This window comes from Belonocnema kinseyi, chromosome 4, assembly GCF_010883055.1.
Source record: "Belonocnema kinseyi isolate 2016_QV_RU_SX_M_011 chromosome 4, B_treatae_v1, whole genome shotgun sequence".
NCBI classification, from domain to species: Eukaryota; Metazoa; Arthropoda; class Insecta; order Hymenoptera; family Cynipidae; genus Belonocnema; species Belonocnema kinseyi.
In genome coordinates, this window is record NC_046660.1 from 61,723,898 (window position 1) to 61,737,977 (window position 14,080).

Sequence of the window (14,080 nt, forward strand, 5' to 3'; positions counted from 1 at the left end):
CTCGGGATACTTATAAGATACTACCATGATTTTTTCAGATTTTTTGGTCCAAAAATAAATTAGGCCAAAAACCGGCCTTACCGACCCTCCCCCTTTAACTTTAGAATTTTGTATTCAAGTATGATAATTATTACCAAAGACTCCTGATATCTTTTTCATTGACAACAAATAATTCAATTAAAGAACTTCGTTATGTGCTTAATTAAATACTTAATACAGCACAGAACACTTTTGTTAGAATAATGTTAATGAAAAAATATAATTCAGAAAAATAATCAATTGTGTGAACAATAAAGTTTGTTATATTGCATTAATTATTATATCACTAAGTAAAAAGTGAACAAAAAGTAAAAAATGTCAGGGAATGCCGCTACTTTCTAGCATTATCGAAAGGTACTAAGAGGTGTTATTAAAATATTTTAATTTGCTACTGTTAATATATTCAATAGTTTAAAATAACATTTACAACAGTTGAACCATAATAGGGGATGTTAGCATTTCCATTTTAAACAAAAATCACTTGACTTTAAAAATAGAACATTTTTAGGTTAGCTGTTAGCGGTTTTGTTGGAATTTTGTATTTTAAAACAAATAGTATATTATGCAACGAGGGGCGAAAAGCGCATATTTTTCCGCGGATAGGTTTACTGACCGATCGTGAAGATTTATCCCGAGAGCAGTAATTACCCGAGGGTCAAAACTACTTTGGTCCCGTGTTGCCTAATTTTTACTTTCCCCCCGCAAATTTCACTTTCGCCCCACAAATTTTACTTTCGCCCCTCTAATATGCGGTTTGCCGAAAATACATGCTACTTTCGCCGCTATTTTCAGGAGTAATGGGTGACCATTTCGGTCGAGTGTGGAATCAAATTTGTTTTTTACTTTAATTTAAAAATATTATTAGAATAAAATAATAATCGCACACGTTTTTGTCTCTGGTAATAGGTAAATAAACTAAAAAGTTACTAAAAGTTTAATTTACGATCTCGACCCTACTTCGGATCAAAAGGAAATTAATTAGCAAGTTAATTAGGTAACTAATATTCATTGGAAGAATAATATTAATATAAGAATATATTTCAGAATTATATTACAATTTTTAAACAATTATTTGTGTATCGTTGCATTAATCATTACCTCATTACCTCACTATATACAAAGTGGGCGAAAAGTTTTTAAAAAATTAGAAAAGACAGAAACTTCATAGCATTATTCAAAGCGAAAAATAATAAAAATAATAATAGATTATTCAAACAGCTTAAATTAAATGGTTTAAATTATTTGAGCCTCCTTGTACGAAAGGTACGAAAAAAACATTTTCATTTGCTATTGTTAATAAAAATCATTAGTTGCAAATAATATACTTAAAACAGTTGAACCATAATAGAGTATGTCAGCATTACAATTTTAAATAAAAATCATTTTACTTCAAAATTAGAACATTTTTAGTATAGTTAGTATTGTTTTTTTTTAATTGGTATTCTTGAACAAAAATTGATTTTGCATTTTAATTAATTAAATAAAGTAAATTATTGGTTTGGAGGAATTTCGTTCACATATTCTATCTGGAAATTCTTCAAGACTGGTGAACAGCTGGCTAATGGAGATTCCCTGATTTCTTCTGGAGTCATTTCTTCAACTCTTTCGCTGACCATGTTTATTTTCATCCGTTTTTGAGGCCATATTATCGCTGAATATATTCCACAAAGCATTGTATTATTATTTTTTAATATTGCAAAGACGTCACCATTTGACGTTGATAATACGCTTTGTTCTTCGAATGGCATGGACGCAAGAACCTGCGATTTGCCTCTCACTCGAATAGGTTTATCTTGAGGAAATGCGTACCTTCGAATTTCGAACCGCCGATTCGGATTCGTGTTGGGAATAAGCCGAATCAATCTATGTTCTCCAAGATCATATCTAAGTGCGCGTAAAGGGTTCGCGACACGAGGAGACCTTGACCTGACACGAAGAAAATTCTCGGAAGGCGAAGATGATCTGACCGGAGAACCTACAGAATGACGTCTGGCAAGAGGAAAAGACTTTTCAGGAGAATCATGTCTTTCAGGAGAATGAGAATTTCGGGAACGAGGAACATACAGAATAGGAGCACCATTAGGTAAACAGTCAAACTGTGAACTCAAGTCTGCAACAAGAAACAGAGGTTTATATTTTCATTGGTGTAGGGAAATTAAGGAAATTATGGGTTGTTTGAAAATTCTTCTTGACGTAATAAAAATGCTTTTCTGGAATCTATCTTTGAGCTTTATCGTACAATATTGCAATTTTCAAATTTTTATAAGCCTTAATTCCCACATGAAACTTTTTTCCGTATCTCACGTCATTCAGCTGAATTTCTTCAGATGCAATATTTCAACCGTCTCATGAGCTTGGAAGATTAAAAACTAATCAAGTCGGAAAAATGGTTAATTTCTGAAGGTTTAAGATTCTAATTACAATCATGGATATATTTAATTGTTATACTCACCACAAAAATGTAGTATAACCACCAAGGATAAGACGAGCGTAGAAGCAATCCTCATATTTTCTAAATAGATAAAACCCTAACTAATGCTTTAATGGAGAATCAAATTAAAAAATAACTGTTGAATTTTTTAATGCTTCATTTGATTAAATAATGCAGACAACCTGTATAATCGTTATCTCGTTGATAAGAGAATTTAAGCTTGTCGTAATCAGATATTTACATTTCATTACAGTCCAAGGGTAAGCTAAGTCCACTTGGAACGTATTACTGTTGCCAAGGCAAATTTCGAGACATGTAGCGAAAAATTACGCAAATTTTGCGTACTCATACAATAAAACCGCCCTAATATCAAATTTTATGAAATTTCAATTTGGTTGTTAATTTTTGCACCTTTTAATTTTACACAAGGTTTTGAAATTTTGTTTGATGTTTCAAAGAAATCCCTTATTTCTCTTGAATTTGACATTAGGATTTTTTAGTCGATTATGATAACGATTACCAAAGAATCATGATATCTTCTTCATTGATATAAAAACTACTTTAATTTTGAAATTTTGTAATTTACTCCATTAGGTATTCGATTCAAGGCTTATAACACATACAAATTTTGCTAATTAGGTGACTAATATTTATTGGAAGAATTATATTGATGTAAGCATATCATTCAGAATAATAATACATTTTAAAAAAAATTATGTTTGTTTCAATACATTAATTATTACCTCACGACCTCACTATAAACCAAGTGGACAAAAAGTTTTAAAAAAATCAGAAAAGACAGCAACTTCATAGCATTATTCAAAGCGGAAAATAATAAAAATAATGATAAATTATTGAAACAGTTTCAATAAAATGGTTTAAATTATTTGACTCTCCTTGTACGAAAGGTACGAAAAAAACATTTTTGCATTTTAATTAAACAATTGTGTTAGATATAAATATTAATCGCACGCGTGTTGGTTTTCTAGAAATAAATAAACAAAATAAAAATAGTTACTAAAAGTTAAATTTAAGATCTCAATCCTACTTCGTATCACAAACAATATTATATTTATGTTTTACACTTTTTTATTTTAAAGTAAATTATTGGTTTGGAGAAATTTCGTTTACATATTCTATCTGGAAATTCCTTAAGACTGGTGAAGAGCTGGCTAATGGAGATTCCCTGATTTCTTCTGGGGTCATTTCTTCAACTCTTTCGCTGACCATGTTTATTTTTATCCGTTTTTTAGGACATGTTATCGCTGAATATATTCCACGAAGTATTGTATTATTATTTTTTAATATTGCAAAGACGTCACCATTTGACGTTGATAATACGCTTTGTTCTTCGAATGGCAATGATTCAAGAACCTGCGATTTGCCTCTCACTCGAATAGGTTTATCTTGAGGAAATGCGTACCTTCGAATTTCGAACCGCCGATTCGAATTCGTGTTGGGAATAAGCCGAATCGATCTATGTTCTCCAAGATCATATCTAAGCGTTCCTAAAGGGTTCCTGGCACGAGAAAACCTTGACCTGACACGAAGAAAATGCTCGGAAGGAGAAGACGATCTGACCGGAGAACCTACAGAATGACGTCTGGCAGGAGGAAAAGACTTTTCAGGAGAATCACGCCTTTCAGGAGATTGAGAATTTTCGGAACGAGGAACAGACGGAATAGGTTCGCCATTAGGTAAACAGTCGAACTGTAAACTCAAATCTGCAACAAGAAACGAAGGGTTCAATTTTATTGATGTGGGAAAATAAAGAAAATTACAGGTTATTCACAAATTCTTCTTGATGTTATAAAAACACTTGTCTGGAAGCTGTCTTTGACCTCTCTCGTGTAAAATTGGAATTTTCCACTTTTTAAAAGCTTTAATTCCCAAATGAAATTTTTTTGTCTCTCACGTTGTGATTTTCTTATTTTAATTTAAAAGCTTAGAACTGTACTTACAGTTATATATATATATGTTGTTATTATATTCACCAAAAATATACAGGATAACCACGAAGGATAAGACAAGCGTAGAAAAAATCCTCATCTTTTTTAATCAGGGAACAAAATTAAGTAATATTTTAATGAAGAATTAAATTAAGAATTTAGCTGTGGAATTTTTAAGTGCTGCGTGAGTATATATAATATATTTATCCTCTGTAGTCCTTATCTCATGAATGAAATGCATCAAGGTTGTCATACTCACATATTCACATTGCATAACAGTCAGTTTCAATAAAAAAACTGTATTTGCTAAATTCGCTAAGACTGATGTTATAAATTAAATTATAAAAATTAATATTATTAAATCATTTAATACCTGAAATACAATACATATTTTATTAAAGCCTGTGGATGAACTAAGTTCTCGATTAACGTATTACTGTTGCTTAGACAGATTTCGAGACTTCAGAGGAAAATTGCGCAAGTTTTGTTTACTTATACAATAAAAACGTGCTGACATTAAATTTTATGAAATTTTAATCTAATTATTAATTTGAGGGCACTTTAATTATAAACAAGGTTTTAACATAATTTTTAATTTACAAAGAAATCCGGCATTTAGCATGAATTTTACTTAACAAATTTTTTATCGAAAATCGATTATAGTAACGAGTACCAAAGTTTCTTGATATCTTCCTCATTGATATAAAAACTATTTTAATTTAAAAAAATTGTAATATACTCAATTATCTATTTAATTTATGGCTCATGGCACATTTTTGTTAATTAGGTGAGAAATAATAATTTTAAGAATAATTCTATTCAAAGTATAATATTCAAAATAATAATAAATTGTTTATGCAAGTATGTTTGTTATATTGCAATAATTATTACTTCACTAAGTAGAAACAAGGAAAAAAGTTTAAAACTTTAGAAAATACCGCTACTTTCTAGCATTATTCAAAGAGAATATTAATAAAAAATAATTAATTCTTCGAACAATTGTTTTTCTTAACTCGAATTAATTATAACCTCACTTTAATTTGAAAGTGGAAAATTTCAACAACAAAAATTGTAATTTTTTAGCATTATTCAAAGAATATTATTAATAACAATAATACATTTTTTAAGGAATTATTTATACTAATAAATACCGGCACTGTTAGATTTCCGAAAAAGTAAATATTCAAAATAGAAAATTCCTGAAATGATAAAATTGCCAAAATATAAAATTGCCCAATTGGAGAATCCCAGAACAATGAAATTCCCGCACAGCTTAAAATATTACCGAATTTGAAAATTCCTGAATAACTAAATTTCCGTCTGTTTATAATATTACCGAATTTGAAAATTGACAAATAATAAGATTTTATTTATTATTTTATGAACAATTTGATTTTTCATAATGTTTTTTGTTGTTATTTTAAATTACCCTGCACATTTTCAGCCAAAAATGTTCATCAAGAAATATTTATTTATTCAATTATTATTTTTTTAATTTAAGCGATAGTTTTGAAAAATGTTCAACATTGAAAAAAAATTTCTTTGATAAAAATACTTGATTTTTTAATAGTTAACTAATATTTACTGAAGTTCGAGAATTATCTAGTTCAGATATTTTGTAATTCGGCCATTTTCTGACAGAAATTTTATGATTCGGAATTGTTCTAATTTGGCAATATTTCAGTTTCAGGACTTAATTTTCGGGAATTTTCCATCTGCTTTTTGAATTTATTAATAAAACATAAAATAACAATAATTTTTTTAATAACTCGACGCAGATTTTTTTTAATGTTCCTAGTATTTTTTTTAATTATTGTTATTTTTTAAATGTTTAGATGCAGGGATTTTATAATTTGGAAATTCGACATAGTCGCATATTTTATAATCCGACAATTTTCTGTATAATATTATAATATAATATTATTATGAATTGTTTGGGAATTTTATTATTCGGAAAATTTTCAATTCACGACATTCATATTTCGGCAATTTAATTATTCAAGAATTTTACATATTCGGGAATTTTGTCTTTCGGGATTTTTCAATGTGCTTTTTAAAACTATTATTTACATATGAAATAAAAATAATTTTAAAAAGGATTTAATGCAAGCTTTTTTTAATGTGCATAGTAGTTTTTTTTTTAATTATTGATCTTGTAATAAAAATATTTTCCATAACTTTCTTTTTCATTGAGGAAATTTATTTTCAATATTTTCTATTTTAAATTTAAACAATAATTACAAAAGGAAATAAAAGGAACGCTTCATTGAAATTTCTTCGATCAAAATATTTCATTATTGTATTTTTGATCAAATAATATTAACTAAAAAACAAGTTTTCAATTGCTTGACATCAGAAATTTATAATTCTAAAAATTGAGAAAATTTGTTTTCAATCATTGCTATTTTAAGTTGAAACAATAATTTTCAAAAATACATTGAATACTTAAAACAAATTTTCTTTTGTCAAAATATATTTTATTACTGTATTTTTAATAAATAAACAATATGAAATAAAAAACGATTTTTTAATTGTTTAGGTTCGGGCAATTTTCTGTATAATATTATAATATAATATTATTATAAACTTGCTGGGAATTTTATTATTCAAAAATTTTTCAATCACGATTTTTATATTTCAACAATTTGATTATTCAAGAACTTTACATCTTTGGGATTTTTCAATATGCTTTTCAAATTTATCATTGAAATATGAAATAACAATAATTTAAAAGATGACTTCATGCACGTTTTTTAATGTACATAGTAGTTTGTGTAAATTATTGCTTTTGTAATAAAAATATTGTTCTTATATCGTTCTTTTTCATTGAGAACATTTGTTTTTAATGATTTACATTTTTAATTTAAAAAGTAATTACAAAAAAAAATACATTTAATACGTGAAAAATGTTCTTTTATAAAAATATTGCATTATTGTATTTTTAAATAAATAATATTAACTAAAAAAATAATATTATTATATAAACTGGAATTTTATTATTCGTAAATTTTTTATTCAAAATTTGTATGTTTCGGCAATTTCATTATTCGGTAATGTAATATTTTCAAGAATCTTATTTTTCCATATTTTTCAATTTGCTTTTCAAAATTATTATTTAAATGTAAAATAACAATAATTTTAAAAAATTATTCAATAGAAGTTTTTTTAATATGCATATTGGTTTTATTTTTATTGATCTTGTAATAAAAATATTAATCTTCTATTGTTCTTTTGCATTGAAAAAATTTGTTTTTTAATAATTGCTATTTTAGATTTAAACAGTAATTATAAAGAATAAACTGAATACTTGAAACAAATGTTCTTTTAATGAATATTTAATAAATGAATAATATTAAATGGGAATTTTCTACGTTAAATAGATTCTTTTCTTTAACGTTATAGTGTCGGCATTTTTTATTTTATTTTATTTTCACTTTATTTTTTTTAGTATTTTTCAGTCGTTGAAAAATGTACGAAAAGTCTTTTATTTCAAACAATAGTCGAAAGCAATGAAACATTCATGAAAACTCGAGAAAAAAATTTTCCAATGAATTTTTGGACCACCCTAGTGTGTGCATACCGAGATAACTAAATTTGCTTCACATTCGGATTAATTTTTCCCTTTCCCGAGCGAAATGAAATAAACAGAATATCAAAATGTCTCTCACACTGTATGTACAATTGTACAATTTGTTAAAACAAATATTTCACGTCTGTTGCAGGTGCCCATTATTTCGAGCGGAAATTCTCTTCTGATTCAGTACTACAGTGCAAAAGGGTCATACGATGGCCAGGAATTCAAATACACAATTACCTACAAATTCATAAAAAAATCGCAAAATGTAACCAAGAGGCGGCAAGTTTCAATCGAAGAAACGAAATTAATTTCCCTGAGACCTGTGAATTTTTCTGCCTTGAATTTGAATGAGAGTGAAATTTGCGACTGCGATATAACCGACAGAATTGGAAGCTTCAAAAGTTGGTTTATGGTCCTCGTTGTTCTCGGGGTCATTTCATTTTTAGGAGCGGTATTTACGATTGTTGCCGTCCTGACCAAGTGCTTAAAAATGCGCGCCGCGGAAAAAAGATTACTGCAAACGCCGAAGCGGTGTATTTAAACAGAAGAAATTAAAGTTAGAAAACGAAAGACAAACAGTTGAGAAGACGAGAGATTTTTACAAACCACCGAGAGTGGTTTTCTTGTGAGAGCATATATGCATATCATTAAATGCTTGTGTAATATTTATCGAGAAGAAAGTACTGCGCAGACTCTTTTTTTTTAAAAAGAAGGAATCAGAAAAATCTTCACTTATCTTTTGCTCATTTTGTATTAAAAATAGTGCTTAGCGTTTGACCGGTTAAGGCTCTTAAAATGCCTTGGGTTTTCGCCAGATACATAATAGGTCTAAAAAATTGCAATTTTTAATGTAATATTTTAACCACTTAATCTAAAGCGAGTTATATGGGTCGACACAGAGAGATTTTTTCGAAACATGTTTTTTTTTTAAATTGAAATTTGATTCTTTATTGCGCCTGAAACATGCACCAGGATAGCTATTGTGTACACACAAAAGCTATAGCCTTGCATTTTACAGGCGCAAAAACAATTTTTAATTAAAAGAACAATAAGAACATTTTTCAAGAAAATTTTTTGTTCCGGTTGTTATAATTTTCTTTAGATTATGTGATTAAAATATTACATGAAATAATACATTTTTGTAGACGTGTTATGGATCTGACGAAAGCCCGAGTCATTTTATGAGCCTTAAGCGTTTAAGCAATTCGAATCATTCGATTCACTTTTCCATCGTTTTCATCTTCTTTTTTTTATTTAAACTAAATTCACATAGTTAAATTTTTCAGGTTAATATTTGAAAAAAGACGTTATTTGAAATATTCTGAAGCAGGGCCTATCATTTTTCAAATTTCGGACCCCACTTAGAAGAAGAAAAAAAATTTTTCTTCAACTTTATTGATAACAGGATTCACAGACCAAAATGCTTTGGAAAAAAAGATTCCAGGAATAATATTAGGAGGATTTCATCTGTTGTTACTAATTTTAATGAAGATTCTAGTATCAGTTATATTATTCATCAAAAAGACCATAAATTAATTTTCGAAACATTCAAAAAGCTTAAGAGATTTTCAAAAGTGAAAATTTTGGTCCTTTATTTGAACTCTCATAACTGTGGTAATTTTAATGATAGTAAGATGTATTTTTTATTGCTAATAATAAGATGCAATTTTACTTAAATATATTTTGAAAAAAAAAACAATTTTTAAAGTTTTGGACTTTACAAAAACCTATTTTTAAATCGCATTTTTGAAAAAATCCATTTCTTATTTTCGTTACATTTTTTTTATAGATCAGCCACTTTTTATATTTGTAGAGCTTTCTAAGAACATTGTGGGCTTTCTACAAAGAATAGAGAAAATCAAAAAAAGATTCATTTCAAAACTGAGTCTTATTATGAATAATTATTTTTAAAACCCATATTTATGTCATTAAAATCACCGAAGTTATGTTTTTTTTTTAAGTTTTTTGAATTGTTTAGATATTATTTTAGGGTTTTTCTTTTAACTCCTAAGATTAATTTATAACCAATTTTTAAGTAAAAATACAAACTTTTGGCTAAGAAAATGAATTTTCTAACGAAAAAAAAATTAAATTTTTAACAAAATACATTAATTTTCACTCAAATAGTTGAATTATCAACTAAAAAGACTATTTTTCATTCAATAATGTAGTAGTTCAATTTTAAATTAAAACAAGTTAATTTTTAACCAAAAGAAGAACCAATTTTCAAACAAAAAATTGAATAATTACTTTGTCGCTTATAAAATTTCGTTTTTAAATAAAACAAAGCGAATTTTCAACCAAGAAGATTAATTTTCTACCAAAAAAATCAAATTTTCAACGAAGTACACGAATTAAAAAAAAATTGTCCAATTTTCAAACTTAAAATGATTATTTTTTCATGCAAAATAGAACATATGTTTAATAAAGTAGTAAAATCCGCAAGCAAAATCTTTTTATTCAAACTAGATCAAATTTCTACCAAAAAAGATGAATTGTCAAACTGAAAATGGAATAATTGCATTTTCAGTTAAAAAAAGTTAATTTTCAGCACCCCAAAAAAAATAATTTTCAATAAAAAGATAAATTTTCAGCTTTAAAATTTAAATTTTTTAAAAATGGATGAATTTTCAACCAAATTGTTAAATTTTCAAAAAGAAACTTATTTTGTAACCAAAAATCGAGTATTTAAATTTTTAGTGAAAAACATTAATTTAAAAAAAAAAAGAATAAATTTTAAACAAATTAGTAAAATCTCGAACCAAAATTTGTTTATCCAAAAAAGATCCAATTTGTACCAAAAAAGACGAATTTTCATACCAAAACTGGATTAGCTGAATTTCCAGTTTAAAAAGTTACTTCTTAACCAAAGAAAAAGAATGATCAACGACAAAAAAATGCATTTTGAACAAACAAAAAAAAATCATTTTTAGCAAAATAAATAAGGAGATGAATCTGCAAACAAAAAAATTATTTTTTTCAATTGAGCTTTGAACCAAGAAATATTCTTATTTTATATCACTAAGTGTTGAATTTAACAAAAAATAATGTATTTATATTAAAATAATTAAATTTTTTATCAGAGAAAAACTTTCAACTAAAATTATGAGTCTTTGACAGAAAAAATGCATTTTTAACTAAATAGTTTAACTTTAAAACAAACAGCCAAATTTTCAACTAAAAAATATTAATTTTCAACCAAAAAAAAAGAATGAATTTTCAATAAAATAGTTAAAATTTTAACCAAACAGTTGAATTTTCAACTAAGAGCGAGAAATTTTTTGTTTGAAATGGAATAGTTACATTTTCAACAATAAAAATTAATTTTTAATGAAAAATATAATAATTAATATTTCTACCGATAAATATTTTTATTTTCAATCTGAAACAGATGAATTTAATCAAAAAACGATCAAATTTCCACCAACAACGTTGAATTTTCTGAAGGAAACAAAATTTTAAACAAGTTGTGGAAGTTTCTACAAAACATTTAAAATTTCAATTTTTAATTGTTGAATTTGTATCAAAATAATTACATTTTTAATCAATAAATATACTTTTTAACCAAAGTTGAAATTTCTTGTTGGGCTCTAATAATTGAAAAAGAGAAAAAAGGCGAATAAGAAAAATACTGTGAAGCCTGTGATTAGTAAATAAGAATCCAGAAAATTTCTAAGCTGTTCAAATAATCATAGTTTATTTTTAATACTTTAAAAGAAAACTTAACATTTTCTTCAGAAAATAAAGTTAATTTCTCGAAATATTTTATGCCCTGAACTGAAGTTAATTTAAATAAAAAAAAAGAATTTAAAAAGATGGACCTAATAAAAAGTATAATTTAAATAAAATTATTTATATAGCTTATTATTTATTAGCTATTTTTTACAATTAAAAAATATATTTTGATGTAAAATTTCAGTCCAAGACAAACTGTAAATAAATTGTATTAAATTAAATTATTAAGGATCTTTCTTCTATTAATTTAAATGGTTTAAACTGAAAGAAAAAAAAACACGATTTAAAGAATGGAAAAGCGTCGAAGTATTGTACAACCAAAGCTCAAGTAAAATTAATTAAATTGCGGTCCTTCAAAATAAATCGACACCTTTATTCAATACCCCTCCACGTCGCGTTTGGGCAGTGTACAGTCATCCGTCGCATTTAATCGCTGTACATCTCCAAGTCCTGTTTTTAAACATAGAACCTGGAGCTATACAGCAAACAAACGCGACGGAGAGCTGTACACCGCCCAAACTTGAAGTTGCAATGTACTCCGCCCAAATGTAAAATATAGCTATACATTGCCCAAATGTGAAATTGTAATGTACACCGCCCAAACGTAAAATGGTGATGTACACCGCTTCAACCAAAGATTTCGTTGTACACCGCCGAAACGTGAAATGTTGATGTACACGACTCAAACGTGAAATGGTTATGTACACCGCCCAAGCGTGAAATGGTGATGAACACTGCCCAAACGTGAAATTATGATGTACACCGCCCAAACGTAAAATGGTGATGTACACCGCCCAAACGTGAAATGTAGATATACACTGACTGAACATGAAATGATTATGTACACCACCCAAACGTGAATATTGCTGTACACATCCCAAACGTAAAATAGAACTGTATACTGCTCAAACGTAAAATGGTGATGTACACCGCCCAAACGTGAAATGTAGATATACACTGTCTGAACATGAAATGATTATGTACACCACCCAAACGTGAATATTGCTGTACACATCCCAAACGTAAAATAGAACTGTATACTGCTCAAACGTAAAATGGTGATGTACACCGCCCAAACGTGAAATTTTTTTCTGTACACGGCTTAAACATGAAATATAGCTGTACACTGCCCGAACGTGAAAATGCGATGTACACCGCCCAAAAGTGAAATGGCGCTGTACACCGCCCAAACGCGAAGTGGAGCGGCATGAAATGGAGGCGTCGAAATACTCTTTCTTAAGATATAAATGTACTTTAGAGATGTAATCTAGCTTTAATATTTGTATATATAATTTATATGTATATTATATTAAAAATTAAAATAAAAAACAAACTCGAAAATTATAAATAAATAGGTAATAACGAAATTAAATACGATATTCTGTTCGAATAACGTGATTTTTTTTAAGTGGGAAATTTTGAGATCTAGTTACACAGACTGCATCCGAGATTCAGTCTTTCATTAGGTTTAATTATTATACTTTCGTCGGGGTTGCTGGATGTTTCACGTTTTCCTGCTCATACTGTAAATCTTGAATATTTTTCCTGGGATTTTATTACGAAAAAAATACACTTGAGTGCAACAAATTATTGATATATAAATTATAACTTGAAGTGAAATATATCAGGATGGCTTCTTTTTTTAAATTGATTGCATTAACAAAAATTGTATTTTCTACATGATTTTATGAATGGATTTGTATGATTGCCATTTTTCTGTACTGATAGAAAATTAAAATTTGTGGACATGAATAAAACTTTAAAATACTGTGATATAATAAATGACAGAGAGTACGATTATTTCAAAACCCCAATCTTCTTTTGTATTTATTCAATTTAAAATGCTTTAAATTCCTGATATTCACAGAAAAAATATTGTACAGTTTTCAACCAAACAGATTTTCAAATCAAAGAGATTTGATTAAAAATTCTCAACCAAAAAGGTCCAGTTTTTACTAAATTGATGAATTTTCAAACTAAAAATGATATTTCTACATTTTTAGTTTAAACAATTATTTTTTGTTTTGAAATGTCAAATTTTAAACAAAATGCATATATTTTTAGCCAGATAGTTGAATTTTCAACTAGAAAAAGGTAATTTTTCAAGAAAAAATGCAATAGTTAAATATTCAGTTAAAAAAGTCAAATCCTCAAATAAAATCTTATGATCCAAAAAAGACCCAGTTTCTACCAAATAAAATGAATTTTCAAATAAACAATTAAATCATTACATATTCAGCTTAAAATTAAAATCATTTTCAACCAAAAAGAAAACGAATTTTCAAAAAAATGAATAATTTTCTACCCAAAAGTCAAATTTCCAATAAAATACATAAATTTTCAACTAAA

General features: G+C 27.2%; 1 protein-coding gene across 1 annotated transcript in view; it reads left to right on the forward strand.

Moving 5' to 3' along the window:
• Positions 1-9,509, forward strand: part of LOC117171634 — a 190,614-nt gene extending 181,105 nt beyond the window's left edge. Inside the window, exon 7 of the mRNA XM_033359119.1 lies at positions 8,142-9,509. Within this exon, the coding sequence (XP_033215010.1) occupies positions 8,142-8,537 (396 nt within the window). The 3' untranslated portion in view covers positions 8,538-9,509. The remainder of the gene's footprint in view (positions 1-8,141) is intronic.
• The last annotated feature ends 4,571 nt before the right edge of the window (positions 9,510-14,080 follow it).